Source organism: Zootoca vivipara, chromosome 12 (assembly GCF_963506605.1).
Source record: "Zootoca vivipara chromosome 12, rZooViv1.1, whole genome shotgun sequence".
Lineage (NCBI taxonomy): Eukaryota > Metazoa > Chordata > Lepidosauria > Squamata > Lacertidae > Zootoca > Zootoca vivipara.
The window spans coordinates 55,225,103-55,248,425 of record NC_083287.1 but is presented as its reverse complement, the minus strand read 5'-3'; the positions used below and the strand labels follow the sequence as shown (position 1 = coordinate 55,248,425).

General features: G+C 47.8%; 1 protein-coding gene across 5 annotated transcripts in view; it reads right to left on the bottom strand.

Annotated features, from left to right (window-relative positions):
- Window positions 1–23,323, bottom strand: part of NBEAL2 (neurobeachin like 2) — a 185,580-nt gene that overhangs the window by 125,059 nt on the left and 37,198 nt on the right. The window contains exon 1 of one of the 5 annotated variants that reach the window (XM_060281004.1): window positions 16,577–17,446. The exons of 3 other annotated variants lie outside the window; for them this stretch is intronic. In XM_060281004.1, coding sequence (XP_060136987.1) covers window positions 16,577–16,609 — 33 coding nt within the window. In that variant the 5' untranslated portion in view covers window positions 16,610–17,446. Of the gene's footprint in view, window positions 1–5,308; window positions 6,544–16,576; window positions 17,447–23,323 lie in introns of those variants that run through there. One more of the 5 variants, XM_060281003.1, reaches the window with a different exon arrangement.

The window sequence follows — 23,323 nt, the reverse complement described above, 5'->3', positions numbered from 1 at the left end:
CCTAACATAACCTATAAAAGTTTAAAGGGGGGGGGAATTACAGGATAAAGTTGTAAAATTAGAAAGCATTAAGATAGGTGGAATGCAGCTTCTTTTTTATATAATATATTTATTAAGGTTTTTTCAAACAATTAAAAACATTTTAAAAGTACAAAACAAAACAAAAAAGAAAACATACAAAACACACACACAAAATACAATACAAAAAATATAAAAATTGTGAAAACAAAAATTCAAACTTATAACCCTTATTGCTAATCTATGGACTTCCTCATTCCTCCTCCTTCTGCGATTCTTTACATATCTTCAGTAGTAAACTCTAAATCTTATATACCTCTAGTTGTTACTTAATATTACCTTATTTCTATACCTTTTACATCTTAACCTTTTATATTCTTTCCAAATCTTTCTTCTTAAATAGTTTATCATCAATTTCTAACAATACTTATTTTACACCATGGTGTTTTCTACAACCTCTATTTATCTCCCTCACTTTCACTAATTCTAATCTATTATATGCTTGTTCTTTAAATAAATTTTAAATTTCTTCCAATCTTCTTCCACTTCTGCTTCACTTTGATCTCGGAGTCTCCCGGTCAGTTCAGACAGTTCCATAATAATAAATAATAATAAATAATAATATCTTTATTACGGTCATAGACCAGCAAAAAAAGAAAAAGAAAACCAATAATACATAAAATAGATAGTTCTTGAGTATCATCTTTGAACAATACTGTTTCATGATCCTATTCAAGTTAAAATTGGGTTAAAATTTAATGAGGGATAGTTCCCTTTAACTATTGTCCGCTGAGAATTAATAGGCGGCTTTATCATTGTTATTGATTGATGTCACGGCGTGTCTAAGTCTTGACGCGTAGTAACAGAATTTAGCTACATTCTTAGTGCACTCTGGGTTAAAATCCGCTAGTAGGTATCTAGTAAGCGTTTCTGTTGAGCGGCCTGGTAAGTTTTTTAACAAGGGATCAATTATTATCAATTGACAGTTCCATATATTCTATCAGCTTCTTCTGCCATTCATCCACTGTTGGTATTTCTTCATTCTTCCGATTCTTTGCAAGTAGAATTCTTGCTGCTGTTGTGGCATGGAGCTTCTTTGCCGCCAGAGCAAATTTGACTACCGTACCAGGTGTGTAATTTGTGGGTCTTTATCCGCCAAGATCTAAGTCACTTCATGGGGGGGAATTGACCAGAGAACCAGTGAAGAATAGGCGATAAAGAACTTTCTCTGGGCATTGCATATATGGGAGAGAGAAAGATGGAAATATGGGGAAAATCAAATGGGCACAAGCAAGGAAAACCACCTAGAAGTCCATTTTAGTGTCCTGTTCAGAAGCCAATGCACACAAGATCTTGGAAACACTTGGGGAACAGTCTGAGCCCCCCCGGCCACTTTCCCAAACGTAGGCAATGTGGGTGTTTTAGGACGTGGGCACATTTTGCCCCCCAATTCAGGGCACAGAACCGCCTTCAGGTCTGCGGTTGGAGGAGGTGACCTTGAGGCTAGTTTCCAGACCGGCCGCTTGCTGAAAACAAGAGCTAACATTCTCTGCGGTAATCTTTGTCGGCAAACACGAGGAGATGGGGCCATAACACACCGCCTGGCCCCTTCTCTGTTTACAGCAAAAAATCCAGACCAGAGATAAGGAGACGAAAATAAAGCCTAGAGATTATTGTCTTTGCCTAGCTCCCCTTTTCTCCACCGCCCCCCCCCAAGCAACCTGCTGCTTGGATAACAGGAACATGGAAGCTCTGGTCCTGCAGAACATCCAGACACTCGCCGGCTTTTTTACCGGGTGTGCTTTAAATTAGGAACTTCTTTGGTTTTCAAAATATCCAGAAGCCGCATTTCCATACAAAAATTACAATAACAAGGCTACAAAGAAAGGAGGCTCCAGCTAAACATCGGGTAGCACTTTCTAATGGCAAGAGCTGTTCAACAGCGGAGGCTGTGGACTCTCCTTCCTTGGAGGTTTTTAAGCAGAGGTCGGATGGCCACCTGTCACGGATGCTTTCGCTGAGATTCCTGCATTGTGGGGGGTCAGACTAAATGACCCCTGGGTGTCCCTTTCAACTCTACAGTTCTGTGATTGCTGAGATACCATCAATAGCACAAATAATCACGACGGCACAGTCCAAAGAACATCTGGAGGGGCCCTAATTTAGCAGCCAAAGTCGTTTTGTCGATGTTAAAGACAGTTGGAAGTTGGAAACCTTTGGCAATCTATTGAGAAGGTTAAGGGGGGGATATGATAGCTATGTTCAAATATATGAAAGGATGTCATATGGAGGAGGGAGAAAAGTTGTTTTCTGCTGCTCCAGAGAAGCGGACACGGAGCAACGGATTCAAACTTCAAGAAAGAAGATTCCACCTAAACCTTAGGAAGAACTTCCTGACAGTAAGAGCTGTTCAACAGTGGAATTTGCTGCCAAGGAGTGTGGTGGAGTCTCCTTCTTTGGAGGTCTTTAAGCAGAGGCTTGACAGGCATATGTCAGGAATGCTTTGATGCTTGGCAGGGGGTTGGACTGGATGGCCCTTGTGGTCTCTTCCGATTCTATGATTCTATTGCAGATCACCCGGAGATCTATCAGTAGATCCCACTCTGCCAGCCCCCAGTCTCTACCTGGTTCCCGTCTGCCGGGTCGGCACCCAAGTGTGCAAACCGACTCTGCTAAAGGGCATGGCATTTTGCAAGCGACTCTTGACTGAGATACGCATCCTCTTCTTCCTCTTCTTCCTCCTCCTCCTCCTGGCTCCGAGGCTGCCGAAAGGCTCTCGGAAGAGTTTGGGGGCGAGAAATGAGGTCACCGCGAAACCACTTCCTGGCAACCACGTTCCCTTGAAAGCCAGCAGGTGGAATCTCCTTCCAAGTTAAAAGGCGCATGTAGAGGTCAGGGCGTTCGCTACCGCTGTGCCCTTTTTAAAGTGCGAAAAACAAAAGACCCTCTCCAAACCCAATACTTCAGCGAAGGCAAAGGGGGAGGGTATCCCTTTGCATGGAGATGCTCTTTCTGGAGTTCATTTCCCGGCATCCCTAAGGAGGGAGGGGGAAGCTCCCTGGCCAGCTGCTGCCAGTCAGTGTAAACAAAACTGAGCTAGGTGGACGAGTGTTCTGTTACAAGGCAGCTTGCTTCCAGTGTTCCTAAGCTGAAACCCAGCGCTGTCCACAAATTCCTCCTTTGGACCGGCAGCCTCCTCTTGCCGGGCACAGGAATAGCTCGGTGGGCAGAGCGCGAGCCTCTCAATCTCAGGGCCGTGGGTTCGAGCCCCGCGTTGGGCAAAAGATTCCCGCATTGCAAGGGGGTTGGACTAGATGACCCTTGGCTCCCTCTTCCAACTCTATGGTCCTGTCAGATCTTTAAGGCAAGCCCCAATTGCTAAGTGCACTCCTGAGATCCGGAGGGAAGGTTGACTACAAGGGCAGCAGCTCAATAGCGGCCCCTGCAGGTGGAGGAGGAACGAAGGAAGAGCAACCGCCACCATCTGCCCAGATGAAAACGGGCTCCTGTGCCCGCCATTCATGGCTGGCTGCTGCACAGTACATCAAGAGTTTGCCACAATCAAGTCGCTTCCCGTTGCTTCTCTCCCATAAAAGCTCCCAGAGGGCAGAAGAAGTGGGCAGTTGGTTCAAAAATCTGCTTCAACTTTCCACATTCTCAATTTTCCGCTTCTTTCTCTGCCTCCTCCCTGAGCCTGGGCTCCCAAGTCCCCCGGTTCCCAAACTACACTTCAGTGCTTGAGATTGCCTACGATCCATCCCAGCCGAACTGAACATTTCCCCTTCCCTCACACAAACTAGGCTGCAAGCATTCAGGCAGCTCTGTTCTCAAAGCCGCTGGAAGGAAGGTTTGTGGCATATGCCAGCTTCGGAGGCTTCCCACCCACAAGTGCAGTGCGAGAGAGGTTGCCCATCGCTAACTGGACAAGGCCCAGGACAAGGAAGAACGTTTGAGAGAACACGCAGAGCTCAGGGGCAGGTCACACACTTGGCATGCTGAACGCCGCTGAGCAAGCAGCCAAGAATAAAAACATCCACGGAAAGTCTAAGAGCCTTCAGGGGAAGGAAATCTCACTATCAGCTAATTGCTTTTCTTACCCATCATAGAATCATAGTTGGAAGAGACCACAAGGGCCATCCAGTCCAACCCCCTGCCAAGCAGGAAACACCACCAAAGCATTCTTGACATATGCCTGTCAAGCCTCTGCTTAAAGACCTCCAAAGAAGGAGACTCCACCACACTCCTTGGCAGCAAATTCCACTGTCGAACAGCTCTTACTGTCAGGAAGTTCTTCCTAATGTTTAGGGGGAATCTTCTTTCTTGTAGTTTGAATCCATTGCTCCGTGTCTGCTTCTCTGGAGCAGCAGAAAACAACCTTTCTCCCTCCTCTATAGGACATCCTTTAATATATTTGAACATGGCTATCATATCACCCCTTAACCTTCTCTTCTCCAGGCTAAACATACCCAGCTCCCTAAGCCGTTCCTCATAAGGCATCGTTTCCAGGCCTTTGACCATTTTGGTTGCCCTCTTCTGGACACGTTCCAGCTTGTCAGTATCCTTCTTGAACTGTGGTGCCCAGAACTGGACACAGTACTCCAGGTGAGGTCTGACCAGAGCAGAATACAGTGGTACTATTACTTCCCTCAATCTAGACGCTATACTCCTATTGATGCAGCCCAGAATTGCATTGGCTTTTTTAGCTGCTGCATCACAGCAGAGATCCAACGTCCATTGAAAAGCCAGATGTCAATAGGAATCAGGACTCAAACCGTGGATTTTAGACACACATCCCTGAGCATGTACAAAGTGCCTTTCACGTGGATAGCTCTCTTAACGCAGGCAATCAAGCAGTTTAGCAATGCAGACTAAGCACAGAAGATGGACCGGTTCTAACCCAACACCACTTACGAGGCTTTGCAGATTAAACGCTTTATATAAATACCTTCAATATATACATCATCGAAGTTGGAAGGTACCCCCCAGGGTCATCTAGTCCAACCCACTGCAATGCAGGAATAGGTAGCCGACCAAGCCTGCAACCCTGGCATTATCAGCAGCGCGCTCTACCCAACTGAGCTACGTACGGCTCAGAAACACAAGCTGAAAATCAACCGGATACCAAAGAGACGAGAGGGGTTATTTCCCAGGCAGGGCTCCTTTCCGACTCCTAGCAACATCCCGACACAGCCGGGTCGCTTAAGAGAGAGCGGAGAGCAGGCTGCAGCCAGCTGAGACAGGTGGCTTCAGCAGTCGCTGCCGAAAAGCGGACTTTGGCGAAGGTTTTTACCTGGCAGGGCATGGCCGGGAAGTTTGGCAAACCCGCCGAGGACTCCATTGCCAGCTGGAGGAGGTAGAGCTAGGAAAACAGGAACGGCCGAGAATCCATGCAGGCGGCAGGTTTCAGGATGGTGTGAGCCCTCCACAATCAGCTGGGGAGGTCAGATAGCAAAGGAGGCTGAGAGAGCCCAGGGAACGCGACAAAAACAAGAAAGCGGCTTTGACAGAGCAACACTTCTTGTGCAAAAGGAAACGCCAAGTCACTATAACCGACAAGACTTCCTTTCTGCGCTGCAAACGAACCACCGCAAAAAAACCCCCCCACACACAACCTTGTCTCTTGAGAAAAAGAAACCGTGCCGAACAAAAAAAGGCTCTTCTGCTCACACAATTTCTGGTAGCTAAATACACACACACACACACACAAACGCACCCATGTGCACTCCCAAAAATTTACAGATTCGTTCGCACATTACTTAACTGGAGATATGAGTTGCGTGCCGGGTTTACTGCCCCCAGGGACCGAGCTGGTTTTGAGAATTCGATTCCCTGGGTCTATCGACAGGCGGGACGGAGGAAGCGTTTGCACATCTGAGTTGGAGATCAGTGCACCGTTTAGGAATCGTAGGTACCGAGATCCCAAAGGGGCAGAAAAGACTGTATGCGACGGCAGCTGCACGGATGCTCCTAGCCCAGAGATGGAAAGAAGATGAAGTCCTTTCATATATTTGAACATGGCTATCATATCACCCCTAAACTAAGCTGGTTGGACTTTGCCAAAATGGCAAAACTGACCGGAAAGCTCAGGAACCAAGAAGACCAGAACTTTAATAAAGAATGGGGGGAAATTTACAATTTACTGGAGAGACCACCGTAAGAAGATGAAAACATTAGCAGGATTGCAACAACGCTTGTAACATGGAAAATAATATGGATAAAAATGGAGAGATGCAAAAATTGGATGATGAAATGATATGCAGTTGAAAAGGCTGATAATAGGACCCACTTCTTCTGGGTTTTGATGAGTGAGAAGGACAGGGGAGCCTTTAGCATATGCACCGCCAGGGTGCAAAAATATGCCCAGCACCCCCCAAATTGTTGAGTCTGAGAAACGGCACCGTTGTGAATGACACGCTTCCTCTGGCGTGGCGTGCTTTTGGTAAATGAGTGCATGAAGTCGATACATTTCAGTAATACCTAGGTATATATGTATTTTGTTTTTCTAGCTTGATCAAAATTATTTATAATTTCATAACAGGTAGATAGTTATTTCGGGCCGCGGGTGGTGCTGTGGGTTAAACCACTGAGCCTAGGGCTTGCCGATCAGAAGGTCGGCGGTTCGAATCCCCGCGACGGGGTGAGCTCCCGTTGCTCAGTCCCAGCTCCTGCCAACCTAGCAGTTCAAAAGCACGTCAAAGTGCAAGTAGATAAATAGGTACTACTCCAAGCGGGAAGGTAAACGGCGTTTCCGTGCGCTGCTCTGGTTTGCCAGAAGCAGCTTAGTCATGCTGGCCACATGACCTGGAAGCTGTACGCTGGCTCCCTCGGCCAATAACGCGAGATGAGCGCCGCAACCCCAGAGTCGGTCATGACTGGACCTAATGGTCAGGGGTCCCTTTACCTTTACCTAAATAGTTAAGAGCAGGCACCCCCAAATGTTTTGGACTACAATTCCCATCTTCCCTGACCATTGGTCCTGCTAGCTAGGGATCATGGGAGTTGTAGGCCAAAACATCTGGAGGGCCGCAGTTTGCCTATGCTTGGCCTAGGCGGCTTCAGCGGTGGGCGCCCCCCCCCAAATTTGGCGCCTGGGTGCCCCACACCCCCAAGTAAAGACGGCCCTGAAGGAGGACAGAAGAGGGTGGTTCAGAAACCAAGTGGTTTCAGGAAAGACTCTCCTGAAACCCTGGAGAGACAATTCCCATCATCCTTATCTAGACGGACCATTGGTTTGAGCCCCTAAAAGGCAACTTCCTGCGTCCCTACGAAAGCCCAGCCTAGCTCTTGCCTAGCTCTTTGTGGCTTTCAAGAACACAAGCTTCCTGGTGTTGGGGACTTGGAGTCACCTGCCACAAGCTCTTTTGACCATCACCTCTGGCACCTGACCCATGCCGGCCATTCACTTGCCTCTGGCCCCATCACGCAGCCGGGAACCTCGAGGACCCCCCAAGGCTGGCTGTTTTGGGGCTTTCCCAGTGAGCCACTGAAGCCTCAGACTCGCAGGAAAGGATGGAGCATGGAATCATAGAATTGCAGGGTCGGAAGGCACCCCGAGGGTCATTTAGCCCAACCCCCTGCAATGCAAGAATCTTCTGCTCATAGCGGGACCCGAACCCACGACCCTGAGATTAAGAGTCTCATGCTCTACCGACTGAGCCATCTCAGTCCATTCCTACGTATGTACGAGATTAAAGCTTGCCAGGTTACACAGAGTCCAAATTCCCAAGTTTGGCATGTCCATTTTACTGCTTAACCCAACAGTCCATACCCGGGTCTCCCCTCCCCCCCCCAAATATTCTGCATTATTTGGTGCAAATGGATTTACAAGATTTTATTTATTATTACTGAACGGCATCGACAGGCGTTGTTAAAGAAACTGAAAATAAGTGCCACTTAGCTTGGGCTCAACAGCCAGGGGGGCCATTATTCAACGAATCTGTCTTGCCGTTCATTAGAGCTTTTTAGGGCTAGTCATTTTGGCGAATCCTTGGGTTAGTGGCCTTTTCCAGGAGGAGGAAAAATAAATAAAAGTAAGAGCCTCCCCAGAGCAGCAGCCCAAAAGCCCGTCAAAAGGAAATAAATTCTCCCTGAGGAAGTTTTGCAATTCCCCTTCTCCCTCAGTTCCCTGCCCTCTTGCAAGAAATTGGGCAAGAGATTGGGCAAGCAGTGATTAAACAACTTCGCTCACAAGGGGAAGGAGGGGCCAGCCAGGTCGCAGCTTGTTTGCACCTTGCAAAAGGAAATCCACATATAAACACACACCCATTTTCTTCCTTTTACAATGTCATCCTCCAAGCAGGTGGCAAGGATGAGGGGGAAGACGAAAGCACAGTGCTGGCTTCCTCACATATTTGATACAAGAGACACCCAGCCCTTTCGCCAGGGGTCAGCAAACTTTTTCAGCAGGGGGCCGGTCCACTGTCCCTCAGCCCTTGTGGGGGGCCGGACTATATTTTGAAAAAAATATATGAATGAATTCCTATGCCCCACAAATAACCCAGAGGTGCATTTTAAATAAAAGGACACATTCTAATCATGTAAAAACATGCTGGTTCGCGGACCGTCCGTGGGCTGGATTTAGAAGGCGATTGGGCCGCATCCGGCCCCCGGGCCTTAGCTTGGGGATCCCTGCTTTTCGCCATGCGAACAGCCTCCCCAAAGCCACGGCGTCGTCCATCACACGAAGTTCATTGCATGAGAATTTGCTTCATGGCAGTGTTAGAAACTGCCGGAAAGGTTCCTGGAGGGTCAGCAGAAAAAAACAAGCCTTTACCCCTCAGGTGTATAATCGAAAAGAGGTGAGACGAAAGGAAAAGGAGGAGGAGGAGGGAAGAGGAAAATGAGCAATTGCTAATTATGGGAATGATACCATTAGAAACTCAGATATATAAACTGGGTACCAAATGCCTCCTTAAACCAAATGGCTCTTTACAGCTTAAATGGAATGTCTAGTAATTATGCGTCTCTTCGTTTCTCAATTTGATCCTTTCACTTGGTTTTCCATGTATTGTGTTATTTCATGCATTGTGACTTGCAGTTATTTTTATTGACAATAGTTTAGTAATTTACCTGTTGCAACTGTGAAGGCTGAGTTTACGTTTCATTATTATCGGCTGATGTCTTGAGAGTTTACTGAGCATTACTTCATTTGGTAGAAGTCGTTCCATTTTAAACTATGTTTTATTATAACTTTCTGTATCGGATCCGATTATTATACAGTGCGAGTTCTTCGCTGTATGTTTTGCCGCTGCAAACCGCCTCCCTGAGAGCAATATAGAAAGAAGGCAGTATACAAACTGAAAGTGAAATGAACTTTTGGGGCAAGCCAGCTTTAAAGTCTTTCTTTTCAAAGGGCAGATTGACTGTGATTGATTAGCAGTTAAACATCTGGCTAGTTCAGATTGCTAACTTGAGCTCGGTTAAGAACTTCGAGAACCGAAAAACGAACTTCATCCAGGGACAGTTCATGTATCTATTGGCCTATTCCGATCTCTCTTCCTTAACGGCGACACGGACCATTCATAATGTAGGGATATTCTTCACAACTGTGAGCAGGGCAGTGGGTGGATGGGAGGGTAAGCAAAGACAAGCGACAACAATTAACTATAATGTTGTTCGCTGCAGGGGGTCCCTTTCCAACCCTACAATTCAGATTCTATTACCCCGGTTCAGCTTTAAAAGGTGTGCTAAGGATCTGGAACCGGCAGGTGGGGGAGCTTATTCGGACTCCCCGGAAGAGGAAGAGAAAGTCCCCCTTGTGCTCGGCAAACCAGGATCTGAAAGAACCAGCCATCCTTTCGATTCTTTCACCAAAAACACTCTCCCCCACCGCTTCCTCTGCTCCCTCCGCCCCAAACAAAGAGGCAGGTTCCTGATTTCGGTAGCTCTCAGACGCCTCTGCGGCTGCCTCCAGATGACACGCAAATGTAATTGTGTCGCCGTGCTGGCCCTACAGAGCAGAAGGACATCGATCAAAGCAGGTGAAATGATACCTGGCGCTGCAAAGCTCACCTGTATGGCGGTTAAGGGTCCATTCCCTTTCACAGAGGAACTGATCAGCAGTTGTCGAACTGTGTTATGTTGTTGTGTTGTGTTCAAGAAGGATACTGACAAGCTGGAACGTGTCCAGAAGAGGGCAACCAAAATGGTCAAAGGCCTGGAAACGATGCCTTATGAGGAACGGCTTAGGGAGCTGGGTATGTTTAGCCTGGAGAAGAGAAGGTTAAGGGGTGATATGATAGCCATGTTCAAATATATTAAAGGATGTCGTATAGAGGAGGGAGAAAGGTTGTTTTCTGCTGCTCCAGAGAAGCGGACACGGAGCAATGGATTCAAACTACAAGAAAGAAGATTCCACCTAAACATTAGGAAGAACTTCCTGACAGTAAGAGCTGCTCGGCAGTGGAATTTGCTGCCAAGGAGTGTGGTGGAGTCTCCTTCTTTGGAGGTCTTTAAGCAGAGCCTTGACAGGCATATGTCAAGAATGCTTTGATGGTATTTCCTGCTTGGCAGGGGGTTGGACTGGATGGCCCTTGTGGTCTCTTCCAACTCTATGATTCTATGATTCTGTGTGAGCATTGGAACACCTAGAAGGGGGTGGGACAAGATCATAAGGGGCCGTGGGTGGGTGTAAGTTTCCAGCCAAGCTTCTAGCAGAGAATAAAACTCGCATTCTCTAGATATGCGCAACTTCTGTGTTAGAAACTCAGATAGGATAAGCTAATTGCCAAATGGCACCTGCCAAAACGGGACGCCCAGGCTCCGTTCCCCCCCCCCCGCAATGGCATTTATTGCTATTACAGTCGTACCTTGGTTGCCGAACGTCCTGGAACTTGGACATTTTGGCTCCCGAACGCCACAAACCCGGAAGGGATAATTCCAGTTTGCCAAGAACGTCCTTTTGGACGTCCAGTGGGGCTTCCATGGCTTCTGATTGGCCTGCAGGAGCTTCCTGCAAGCCAATCAGAAGCCGCGATTTGGTTTTCGAACGTTTTGAAAGTCGGACGGACTTCCGGAACGGATTCCGTTCGACTCCCAAGGCACGACTGTATTTTTCTTTTCTTTTCAGTTCACTCCATTTCTATACCGTTTTGTATTTTTAAAAACTCACAGCACATGAAAACAGCAAACACAACAATCCAGGGGGGAAAAAACAAAGTCAAGCTTCGAGGAAAATATTTCAGGTCCTTCTCTAAGGGACATTTGGCCTTCCTTTTATTCATTTACCTGCTTAATTTATAGAGCTGCCCCATAGCAGAAGGACTCTATGAAGACAGTGGGGTGTAGTGGTTAGTGTGTCAGACTAGGACCTGGGAGAACAGGGTTCAAATCCCCACTCAGTCCTGAATCTCCCTGGGTGACCTTGGAGTCAGTCGCAGCCTCTTAATCTTTCTGAGGGGGGAGGGTGAACCACATACTCCTTGGAGCATGAGTAGGCAAACTAAAGCCCGGGGGCCGGATCCGGCCCAATCACACCTTCTAAATCCGGCCCACGAATGGTCCGGGAATCAGTGTGTTTTTACATGAGTAGAATGTGTCCTTTCATTTAAAATGCATCTCTGGTTTATTTGGGCCTGCCTGGTGTTTTTACATGAATAGAATGTGTGCTTTTATTTGTGCGGCACAGGAATCCGTTCCTTATTCCCCCCCCCCCCAAATATAGTCAGGCCCCTGACAAGGTCTGAGGGACAGTGGACCGGCCCCCTGCTGAAAACGTTTGCTGACCCCTGCGAGGATAAGGTGGGCTATAATAATAAATAATAATAATAATAATAATAATAATAATAATAATAATAATATTTATACCCCACCTATCTGGCCAGGTTCCCCCAGCCACTCTGGGCGGCTTCCAACAAAATATTAAAATACAGAAATCCATCAAACATTAAAAGCTTCCCTAAACAGGGCTGCCTTGAGATGCCTTCTAAAGGTCTGGTAATTGTTGTTCTCTTTGACCTCTGGTGGGAGGGCATTCCACAGGGTGGGTCCCACTACCGAGAAGGCCCACTGCCTGGTTCCCTGTAACTTGGCTTCTCGTAGCGAGGGAACCGCCAGAAGGCCCTCGGCGCTGGATCTCAGTGTCCGGGTACAATGATGGGGGTGGAGACGCTCCTTCAGGTATAAATGCAATAAATGAGCTCTTCTGCTGACCTGCTTAAGAATGCTGGAGGGACCAGCCAGGTGGAGATGTCAGTCGGCAATCTGGCACCCAGAGATCTCTATGTGGTCGCAAAACACGCCTGGCTCCTGGCTAATTTCTAACACTAAGCACCAGGTGGGAGGGATGGCGAGAAGCAGACCCCTGTTATCCCAGCCCAAGTGAAGAAGAAGAGATGCTTCTTCTGCCCGGTTCCATTTCTGTGTGCGGTTTTAGGAGGGGCTCAGAAGTATCTGTTCTCAGTTCCCTTTCCTACGGGTGCCAGGATGGGATCAGTAATCACAGCCAAAATGTTTGCACACTGCAGCCGAGGCAGCCAGCGTGTATTCATGACCGGCTGCAAATATGCCTCTGCGCTTCACTTTGGAAGTGGATCGTTGGAAGGGAGAATTTCAGAAGGAGGTCCAAATTATACAAATTTGAGAGTCCCTGTCCTAGAGAGAGAGAGATGATGTATAGATGGTACCTAACACTAGTAAAACTAGCTAAAATGTATAGAACGGGTAGTAAACTCATAGCTGCCAAGTCTCCCGTATTCCCCGGGAAACCCCCATTTTTCTAGCTGTTCTCAGCTGAAAAAACGGATTATTTTTTTTGTTTCCCCCCCCCTTTTATTCTGGCGCGGCGGCCATTTTGGAACTGGGCAGAGCATGCTCAGAAGTGACTTTTGATGCGGCTCTGCCCAGTTCCAAAATGGCTGCAGTGGGACTTCTGGCGCGGCGGCCATTTTGGAACTGGGCAAAGCAGCATCAAAAGTCGCTTCTGAGCATGCTCCGCCCAGTTCCAAAATGGCGGCAGCGCTACTTCCGGTCTGCTACTTCCGGTCCGGTCCCTTATTTCTCCCACACGAACTTTGTAGGTATGAGTAAACTATGCTGGAAATGTAAAGATACAGTGGTACCTCGGGTTACGAACGCGATCCGTTCCGGGTCGCAGTTCGTAACCCGAAAAGTTCGTAACCCGAAAAGTGCCCGAACCGCCGTTTTGCACACGCGGCGAAAATACTTCCAGGTTTGCGAAGTTCGTAACCCGGGTTGTTCGTAACCCAAGGTGTTCGCAACCCGAGGTATGACTGTAAAGATGGTGAATTTTATCATATGTGGTGGACATGCGGAAAAGTTAAAAGATTTTGGGAAATGATATACTGTACAATGATTTGAAAAAGATGTTTAGGTATACCTTTCCCCCCCAAAACCAGAAGCTTTTCTATTAGGACTAATAGGAGAGGAAATAGCAAAAAGAGACCAGAGACTATTTATGTATGCTACAACCGCAGCAAGGACTTTATTAGCCCCAAAATGGAAACTACAAGAGATACCGACGATTGAGGAGTGGCAGACGAAAATGATTGAATATGCAGAGTTAGCAAAGTTGACCTGCGGGATCCGTGACCAGGGAGAGACAAAGTACCAAAGGGAATGGAGTAAATTCATTGACTATACGGAGAAGAACTGTAGAAGTTTAAAGACACTTGCAGGACTGAAATAAATCCTACGAACTAGTTTAAAATGTGGGTAAAAAGGAACTGTGAGAAATAAAGCCGAATGACGGGAGGGAGGAAAGTCATAGCTCGGCAAAGCGAAATGAAATGAGATGGGTGAATATAAGATGAATTGTATTTAAAAACATTTTTTTGTTTTTGTTTTGTTTGATTATTTGGAAAATTGAATAAAAATTTGAAAAAAAGGAAAAAAGGAAGTGGATCGTTGGAAGGGAGAATTTCAGAAGGATTGCCACCGCCCTCGTGCCAACATCAGGGGAGCCGCCGAAGCTAAGGGGTCCGAAGGCCTGAGACAACCTACCTCGAGGCGCACTGGCGCCACGGAGAGGGAGGAGAAGGAAGGTCCCAACCTCGCCGCTGAAACCACTGCCAATACCGCCACTGTCAATGCCACTGCATTTAAAATAACTGTAATAATTCCCCCCCTTTTTAAACTTTTTTTTTTTAACAGTGACACACCACCCGAGTTATGCTCGGTTTTTTTGGCGAATTTTGACGCACCAAGTTCAAAAGGTTGCCCATCACTGGTCTACAAGGACTGGAATCAGCTCGCGCTTCTGTTTGTTTCGTCACATATTTTAGTGTTCTTACTTTGCAATCTGTGATTGTGATTGCAGTACTGTCATCTTCAGATGAAGGGCAGCATACAAAATAAAATAAAATAAAATAAATAAGATTCAGGCAGGCATCCCTCCCTGCCTTATCCGGAGATGTCAGGAATCGAACCGGAGACCTTCTGCACACAAAGCAGATGCTCAACCTACTGATCTACAGGCCTGCCTTCCCCTTGCGAGAGTAGAAACCCAATTCATGCAATTGCACGAAGGAAGGACACCGGCTTTCTTTATGGGAAGCTGCCTTAACTTCAGTTAAACGCCCGCAGCAAATGTGCAACATCTGAGAAACGCACGCGGATAATCAGGAAGGGCGATCCCAAACGCTTCCCTAGGCGAGAGGCTCTATTCTGGTTCATTCATTCGATTCATACGCTCTCCTTTATCCGAAGAACCTCGGGCCGGTGTACAGCATTAATAACGTAATTTACGCAGCACAACGACAAAAGCAGTCGGACCTGTGCCAGTCGCAAAATGCGCCTGGGGAATTTTGAACTCCGGTTGGACTCCAGTTCCTGAATCAGCCCCATCCAATCACGGCCAAGGTATTGATGGAAGGTGCAGTCCAAAGGCATCTGAAGTCCCCCATTCCTGGTTTAACAGTTGTGCAGGGGCGATATCTGGGGGTGGGCGAGGAACTGAGCCCCTCCAAATTTTCGCAGGCAGCCTCAATATTCTGCGGCAGAGCCCGCCGGGCGTACCTGTGGCCGCAGCAGGCCCCTTTGGGTCTTCCCACGGCCAAGGCAGGCCCTGCTGGGCCTCATCCTGCTGCGTGATGTCACACGCGCATGCCAGCACACACACACACACACCCCCAAAAAATGTTGGGCACCACAACCTGCATTGTGAGACGCTTCCTAGCGCTCCTGTTTCGTTTTGCTTTTCATGACGTAAATGTTAAACATTTTCAATCTAGGAGACACAACAACCACCACCAAAACAGCCATAAAGACATCCCACTACTGGATGTGTAACCAGTAGATGGTGATCTATTGGTGGATCCCCAGCTGATCCTGGTAGATCATGGGATCCTTATAGTGTAGAAAAAGTTATGGGGGGAAAGCTAGAAAACTGTGCAATCCTCCCCCAAAAAGCTCAATAATTCTGGGCAATCCACCCACCCCACGCACGCTTCTCCTCCCTCCAATGACATTGGGTAGATCACTACCAGTTTTTTTATACTGGGAGTAGATCACAGTCTCTTGGGAGTTGGCTATCCCTGCAGGAAATGGAGTAGAGCAGGGATGTCCAACAGGTAGATCGTGATCTACCAGTAGATCACTGGATGTCTGTGGCAGATCACCAGCTCCCCCCAAAGAAGCTAAAAAACTTTGGCTCCCCTAAAAAAACCTCAACATCTTTGCCCTGTACCCCTAAAAAACGGGGCTTTCCTCCCTAAAAAAGCTCAACGTCACTTTCCTCCTCCCTAAAGAAGCTCAACAACTTTGACCTGAACCCCAAAAAAGGGGGTAGATTTTTTAACTCTGTGAGTAGATTGCAGGCTTTTGGAAGTTGGCCACCCCTGGAGTAGAGGAATACAGAAAACAGAGGGGAAACAAAGGAACGAAACAGAGAGACGTAGTCAAGTTAACAGTGTATACCCCAAAAAATGACCGCTGTTATCATTCTTGGAGAGAGTCCTTTAAGGAGATTTGAAAAGCTTCTCCTTTGAAGAGGGAAATGCTGACTGGCTTAGGGGCTGTTCGGACTCCCAACTGGCATGCGGACATCCCAGCCCCTGTGATTGGCTGGGAGACCCTATATAAGTCCTGGGAGAGCTCTGTTGGCAGAGGACGAGACTCTTAATCTCAGGGTTGTGGGTTCGAGCCCCACTTTGGGCAAAATGTTCCTGCCCTGCAGGGGGTTGGACTAGATGACCCCCCCCCAGGGTCGCTTCCAACTCTACGGTTCTATGAAACCTTCCACGAGAACCCAACCTGCGCCAGTCCCGGTCTTAGAAAGTGTGCCACCTCTCTGCAGTTTGGTCCCAGTTTGCCTCCCTATACCACCTTTCAGGTGGGTGCCATTGCCATTCTCAGAGAACATATTCATCTAGGAAAATAGCACTGCTTCCATCCTCTTTTGACCAGCTTCCGTCACAGGATAGCACAGCCCCAAACAGTTGCCTCTTATCCGACGAGTCTATAATAAAACTTAGCGCACCCCTTCATTTCATTAGGAGCATCTGCTTGAGAGCATCCTCAGCCTGGCCCAAACCAAACATCTGCCCCCCACCCACGAGAAACGCAGGGAAATTTGACCCAGAAAGTTCAGGCCGCTCCTTACCGCGCGCCCCGCATCGATGCCGCCCGAGTCCATCCTCTCATCCTTGGCCACAGCAGCTCGGAAGAGGCCACCTTAACCGGCTCATCGCCTCTCTCCCTTCCCAGGAGACGGGGTGGGGTTGAGGGCTGCGCCGCGAACGGGCCGAGCATGCGCAACCGTCGGAAATGCATGTTCAGGCACAGCCACATGGCCAGGCCCCAATTACACCTGTGGGATTTTTGGAGAGGTGCCCGAACCCGAACATTACGCCCTTCTCTCCCCCTTAAGCTCTCGGAGCAAGCAGAAAGGAAGGGGATTTAAACCTGCGTGAAATGCGTAAAATGCCTTCCTCTAAGATCTGGGCGCAAGCCCTCCTGCCCTGACAAGTCCTAGCAGGGAACAGGGAGGGAGGGCAGGCGGGTGCACCCCCCCCCCGTCATCAAGCAACACACACGCCTCCTTGCATTTCCTGCTCTCAGTAGCATCTGATCAACCTTTTCCCGTCCCTTGCAAAGCCTGTTTGGTTGCTCCTGGGCTGGGGAGATTTATTAACCTGATTTAATATTCTGGCAACAGGGAAAGAGAAGAGGATTGGCTCCAGGAAAGGCCACGTTTTTTGTTTTTTAAGGGAGGGGGAGACACCACACCGCAGCTGAGTCTGACAAATATCTCCACGTTCTTCTCTCAGATTCCCCCTCCCAATATTACCACTCTTGTGCCCACTATTAGAAGGTTGAGGGGTGATTTGATAGCCATGTTCAAATGTATAAAAGGATGTCATATGGAGGAGGAAGAAAGGTTGTTTTCTGCTGCTCCAGAGAAGCAGACACAGAGCAATGGATTCAAACTTCAAGAAAGAAGATCCCACCTAAACATTAGGAAGAACTTCCTGACAGTAAGAGCTGTTCGGCAGTGGAATTGGCTACCAAGGAGTGTGGTGGAGTCTCCTTCTTTGGAGGTCTTTAAGCAGAGGCTTGACAGCCATCTGCCAAGAATGCTTTGATGGTGTTTCCTGCTTGGCAGGGGGTTGGACTGGATGGCCCTTGTGGTCTCTTCCAACTCTATGATTCTATGATTAGGGATCAGAGTTTGTGTTTGTGAACGCATCATGCATACAACCAGTGTCAGGAACTCAGATACATAAGCTAATCGCCAAATGGTACCTTGAACCTGGGCTGCGGTCGGCACAACGGAATGTCTAGGCCCCTTCTCCCCCCCCCACTGGTTGGGATTATTATTATTAATTATTATTTTATTATTATTAGAATTTATATGCCACCCTTTACCCGGAGGTCTCAAGGCGGTTCACATAAGATCACAGTACAGTCATACCCCCGGTTATGTTCGCTGCGGGTTGCGTACATCACGGATTACGAGCGTGCTGAACCCGGAAGTGCCGGAACAGGTTACTTCCGGATTCGGCAATTCACGCATGCGCAGACGCGCCAAATTACATCACGCGCATGCGCAGAAGCACCGAATCACACGGCGAGCATGCACAGATTCGGCGCTTCAGGTTGTGTACTGCTTTGGATGTTAACGGGGCTCCAGAATGGATCCAGTTCGCATCCAGAGGTACCACTATATATAAAATAAAAGCAGTAACGCAATAATAAAGGTAAAGGTAAAGGTAAAGGGACCCCTGACCATTAGGTCCAGTCGTGACCGACTCTGGGGTTGCGCGCTCATGTCACATTATTGGCCGAGGGAGCCGGCGTATAGCTTCCAGGTCATGTGGCCAGCATGACAAAGCCGCTTCTGGCGAACCAGAGCAGCACACGGAAACGCCGTTTACCTTCCCGCTATAGCGGTTCCTATTTATCTACTTGCATTTTGATGTGCTTTCGAACTGCTAGGTTGGCAGGAGCTGGGACCAAGCAACGGGAGCTCACCCCGTCACGGGGATTCGAACCGCCGACCTTCTGATCAGCAAGCCCTAGGCTCAGTGGTTTAGCCCACAGCGCCACCTCGGTCCCAACGCAATAATACCCCCCCCCCAAAAAAGAGCCACATTTTAAAAGGGTATGGGATGTTGATCAGGTCAACCAAAGGCCTGGTTTAAAAGGAACGTTTTTGCCTGGCACCTAAAGGTTTATTATTATTATTATTCCGCTTTATATTTTAAAGGAAGACTCTCAAAGCAGTTTAAAACTCATTAAACCATGACAGATGGCCACCCAACCTCTCCTTAACTCCCCCCCCCAATGAAAGGGAGTCTACAGCCTCCCAAGGGAGACAGTTCCACCGTCAAATAGGTCTTACTGTCAGAAGGTTCTTCTTGACGTTTCGTCGGAATCTGCTTTCTTGCAACTTGTAGACATTGGTTCCGGTCCTACCCTCCAGAGCAGGAGGAAACAAGATCGCTCCATCTTCTCTGTAACAGCCCTCGAGATATAACGCTTGCCGCCTGCATGTCTGGCGTTTCCCAAACTTTGGTTTGGGCCACTGCCCCCTTGGTTCTCATTGCCCCCTATAAAAAGCGTTCGGAATTTTGCGGTTTGCATGACCCACTAAGGAAGGCAAGAGCACAATAAAATCCAGAGCAGTTGACTCCTGATTGCACCTTTATTCAAAATCCAATTATAACTCTTTAGTTCAATTAATTAAACAAGGCTGACGGGCTTGATCCAGTGATACCAAGCTTTTTGAAGTCAAAGAGTCATTTGCATCTGCGGCCCCCTTGCCTCTAATCGTGCCCCCCCCCTAGGTAATCCTAGCATTGGTGGGCCAGACTATATTTTTTTGGGGGGGGGATTAACGAATTCCTATGCCCCACAAATAACCCAGAGATGCATTTTAAATAAAAAGCACACATTCTACTCCTGTAAAAACACGCGGATTCCCGGACCATCCGCGGGCCAAATTTAGAAGGCGATTGGGCCGGATCTGGCCCCCGGGCCTTAGGTTGCCTACACCTGGACTAGAGCATAAAAACCATTGTTTCATCAGCAGAATCATAGAATCGTAGAGTTGGAAGAGACCACAAGGGCCATCCAGTCCAACCCCCTGCCGAGCAGGAAACACCATCAAAGCATTCTTGACATATGCCTGTCAAGCCTCTGCTTAAAGACCTCCAAAGAAGGAGACTCCACCACACTCCTTGGTAGCAAATTCCACTGCCGAACAGCTCTTACTGTCAGGAAGTTCTTTCTAATGTTTAGGTGGAATCTTCTTTCTTGTAGTTTGAATCCATTGCTCCGTGTCCGCTTCTCTGGAGCAGCAGAAAACAACAATCACGAGGGGATATATTCATGGAAAATGTATTGTAACTTTTTAATAATAATAATAATAATAATAATAAATAATCACGACGGTAGCAAGCTCTTCATTTGTACCAGATCCAAGACATTAATAAGTACTGATGGAAGCAATCGACTAATTAACACCTTCGCTGTATGATTGGCAGATTTTTAAAAGGCCTCTATAAATGCACACACGTGACAATTCAATCTGTTTTTCTCTGCGCCAGAGATGAATCCATTCTATGTCCAAGAATCCGCAGGTGAGAGATAACCTTGTGCCTCGTCTCCACCGAGCATCCAGGCTCCTTCCTCAGCGGGGAAGGAAGGTATCTCTTTCATCTCAGAAGCAGATTAAATTGTTCTCCCCGGACCCCTCTAGGGGAGGAGAATCTGGGAAGCAGCAGGCTCGCGACAGCCACAAAATTCAATTTCCTCCTGAGGCAAACGAGCAAGATGCTCAGAAGACAGGGGAACAACGGGGAGTAAGGGTTGTCGATTCAAAAGCTCTCCGCCGGCTCATCTGCCCTCGATTTGCACCAAGAAGGTGCAGCAAAGTTCAGGAGAGGCACGCTCCTGGAAGCCCTTGGGCTGCTCTTTGCTCCGATTCATGCCGTTTCATCAGACACGGCAGTCCAGGGAGAGACAGTAAGTTTGGATCTTTATCCAGATGGTGTCAGGAGTCAGGACTAGGTCAGCAATACAAAACACGCGTCAGCAAAGTTCATTCAGAGAAACCAGAACAGCGAGCTGGCCTAGTGATCAAAGCAACTCTTCCTAGTATATCTTGCCTCCAGGAGTCACTTGCAAGGACTGAAGCTCCCTGCCTTACTGCCCCTCCTCTGAAGGATTTTTCCCCCAAGCAAACTCACCTTCCACCACTCTCTAAGGCTCCCCAGAAGCCTAAGGCTCCTCAGCCTTTTGACTCGTTGTTCCATTCAAAAAGGACGCAGGTGGCGCTGCGCTCTAAACCACTGAGCCTCTTGGGCTTGCCGACTGGAAGGTCGGCAGTTCAAATCCCTGCAACGGGGTGAGCTCCCGTTGCTCTGTCCCAGCTCCTGCCAACCTAGTTCAAAAGCACGCCAGATAAATAGGTACCACTGCAGCGGGAAGGTAAACAGTGTTTCTGTGTGCTCTGGTTTCCGTCACGGTCGCCCGTTGAGCCAGAAGCAGTTTAGTCCTGCTAGCCACCTGACCTGGAAAGCTGTCTGTGGACAAACGCCGGCTCCCTCGGCCTGAAAGCGAGGTGAGCACGCAACCCCATAGTTGCCTTTGACTGGACTAAACCGTCCAGGGGTCCTTTACCACTCTCCTCATTCCCCTCTGGGTCTGGGGAGACCAAGGGCAGGCAGCAGGAGGGGGAGGCTCCCTGAACTCTTCTGCCTCTGATTCTGGACTGCTCTCTGCCATAGAATCTCCCTGCTCACTAAACCCTGATGCCTATTCAGATTCCTTCTCCTCCCTCCGAGACTCATTGTCCTCCCACCACCAAACCCCTGGCTCTGAGCCTCCTTCCCCGGGGAGTTCCCCATCTGGTGCCCCCACCATTCCTCACCATCCAGCCAGTCTACGACAGGTGGGGTGAAATAGCAGAGACAAGAGGCAAGGCGAAATTGTGAGGAACGGAAGACCCAGCCCAAAAGGGGGAATCTGATAAGCATTTGTGCGCACATGCGATTTGCCATATACAGAGTCAAATCGATGGTTTGTCTGGCAAAGCAGTTTCTATTTCAGTGATTGTCAGAATGGGCCATAGTGGTGGGATTATTTGGGTGGGGACACTAAGAGGTAAGGCAAGGGGTGCTACAAAGTAGGGGGCGGCGGCACTGGAGATACAAATACTATCAGACTTTGAAAAGCTGGTGTCACTGGGTCAACTTTCTCCACCCTACTAATTAATTAAACTAAGTAGCTTTCATTGGACTCCGAATAAATATGCAATGATTTTTACTATTCCAAATTTTATTGTGTCGTTATCTGCTCTACAGAGACTCAACCGTTTTGCCCAAGCCTGCAGACTTTGGGCAAGCACATTGGCATGGCAGCTACGGCAAGGGCGCTCCTCTCCAAAAGGGCATTGGAGAACAGGATGCTACCACCAATACCAAGATGGAGGTCTGCCAGGTTTGCATTTAGAGCATGTTACATATTCTTGTGTGTATGATTTTGTTATATGTCTATAAATTGGTGACTGAGAATATCGGCCGGCTACGCTGTTGTATTTCTGAATATATATTTTTTATAATAAACATTTTATTTATTTCAAAACACAACATAACACAAAGAAAACTTACATCATATTCCATAACAACAATAATCTTCATTTTTACAAAAGACAAATCTAAAAAAGAAAAAAAGAAAAGAAAAACCCTCCCTTTTCATCCCCCCCTTCTTTTCCCCTCCCTCCTACCCCTACCCCCCCCCCGGACTTCCTGTCAGTACCTGATATATGATCAATATTTTAACGCAGATGTACATAACTCAATAAGATCTTCTACATTCAACATCTAATACATTACTTTCTCTTGGGGCATCTCGGTTAAAACAAAAATTCTGTTAGTCCATTCTCCAAGATCGTTCAAATGCTTGCATAGACAACAAACCTTTACTATATGTTTGCACGTATAATATATATCTTCCCCAATTTCCCATAAATTTCTCTTTTGACTTGTCTCTTAAAGTTTGTTAAATACGCCATTTCTGCTAACTCCTGCATTTTACCCTGCCATTCAATTATTGTAGGGGTCTCCTGTTTTTCCCAACCCTTGGCTACCAATAACCTGGCCGCCGCTGTCGCATAGAGGAAGCTTTCTTTTGCCGAGTTCGGTACATCTTTTCCTACGATGCTTAACATCGTATTTCTGAATTTGCCATTCATAACCTGGGTTCTTGTCGTATGTGTGGTACTTCCAGCTGCAGAGTGGGATGTTGGCCCACCAACCGGCTTAGGATCCAACTCGTATTCCAGCCACAAGGAACAGGGAAGGGCCTCTTGTACAGAGTTGTACCTTGGATCTCGAATGCCTCGGCTCCCGAACAGATCGGCTACTGAACGATCGAAACCCAGAAGTGAGAGTTCCGGGTTTCGAACAATTTTTGGAAGCCGAATGTCCGACGGGGATTCCGATTGCCTGAGAGCCAAATGTGCCTATGGCTCTGAGGTGTGTGTTTGTGGAGGACAAAAGTCCTGGTCACTGAAGAATGCATGCATAGAAATAGCGCGGTGACTGAAAATTGATAGCGGACAGCCTGCAACTTGCTGAAATTCTCAGGGGCTGCACAATTCCTGGACCAGGACCAGGGCCTTCTCAGTACTGGCCCCGACCTGGTGGAACGCTCTGTCTCAGGAGACCAGGGCCCTGCGGGATCTGTCATCTTTTTGTAGGGCCTGCAAGACAAGGCTGTTCCGTTTGGCCTTTGGACTGACGCAGTCTGACCCCGGGGTTACCCTCCCCTAAGGTTTTATCTTATAATGGTTTTATCTTACTTGTAGATTTTTAATTTTAAAGTTGAATTTTAACATTGTATT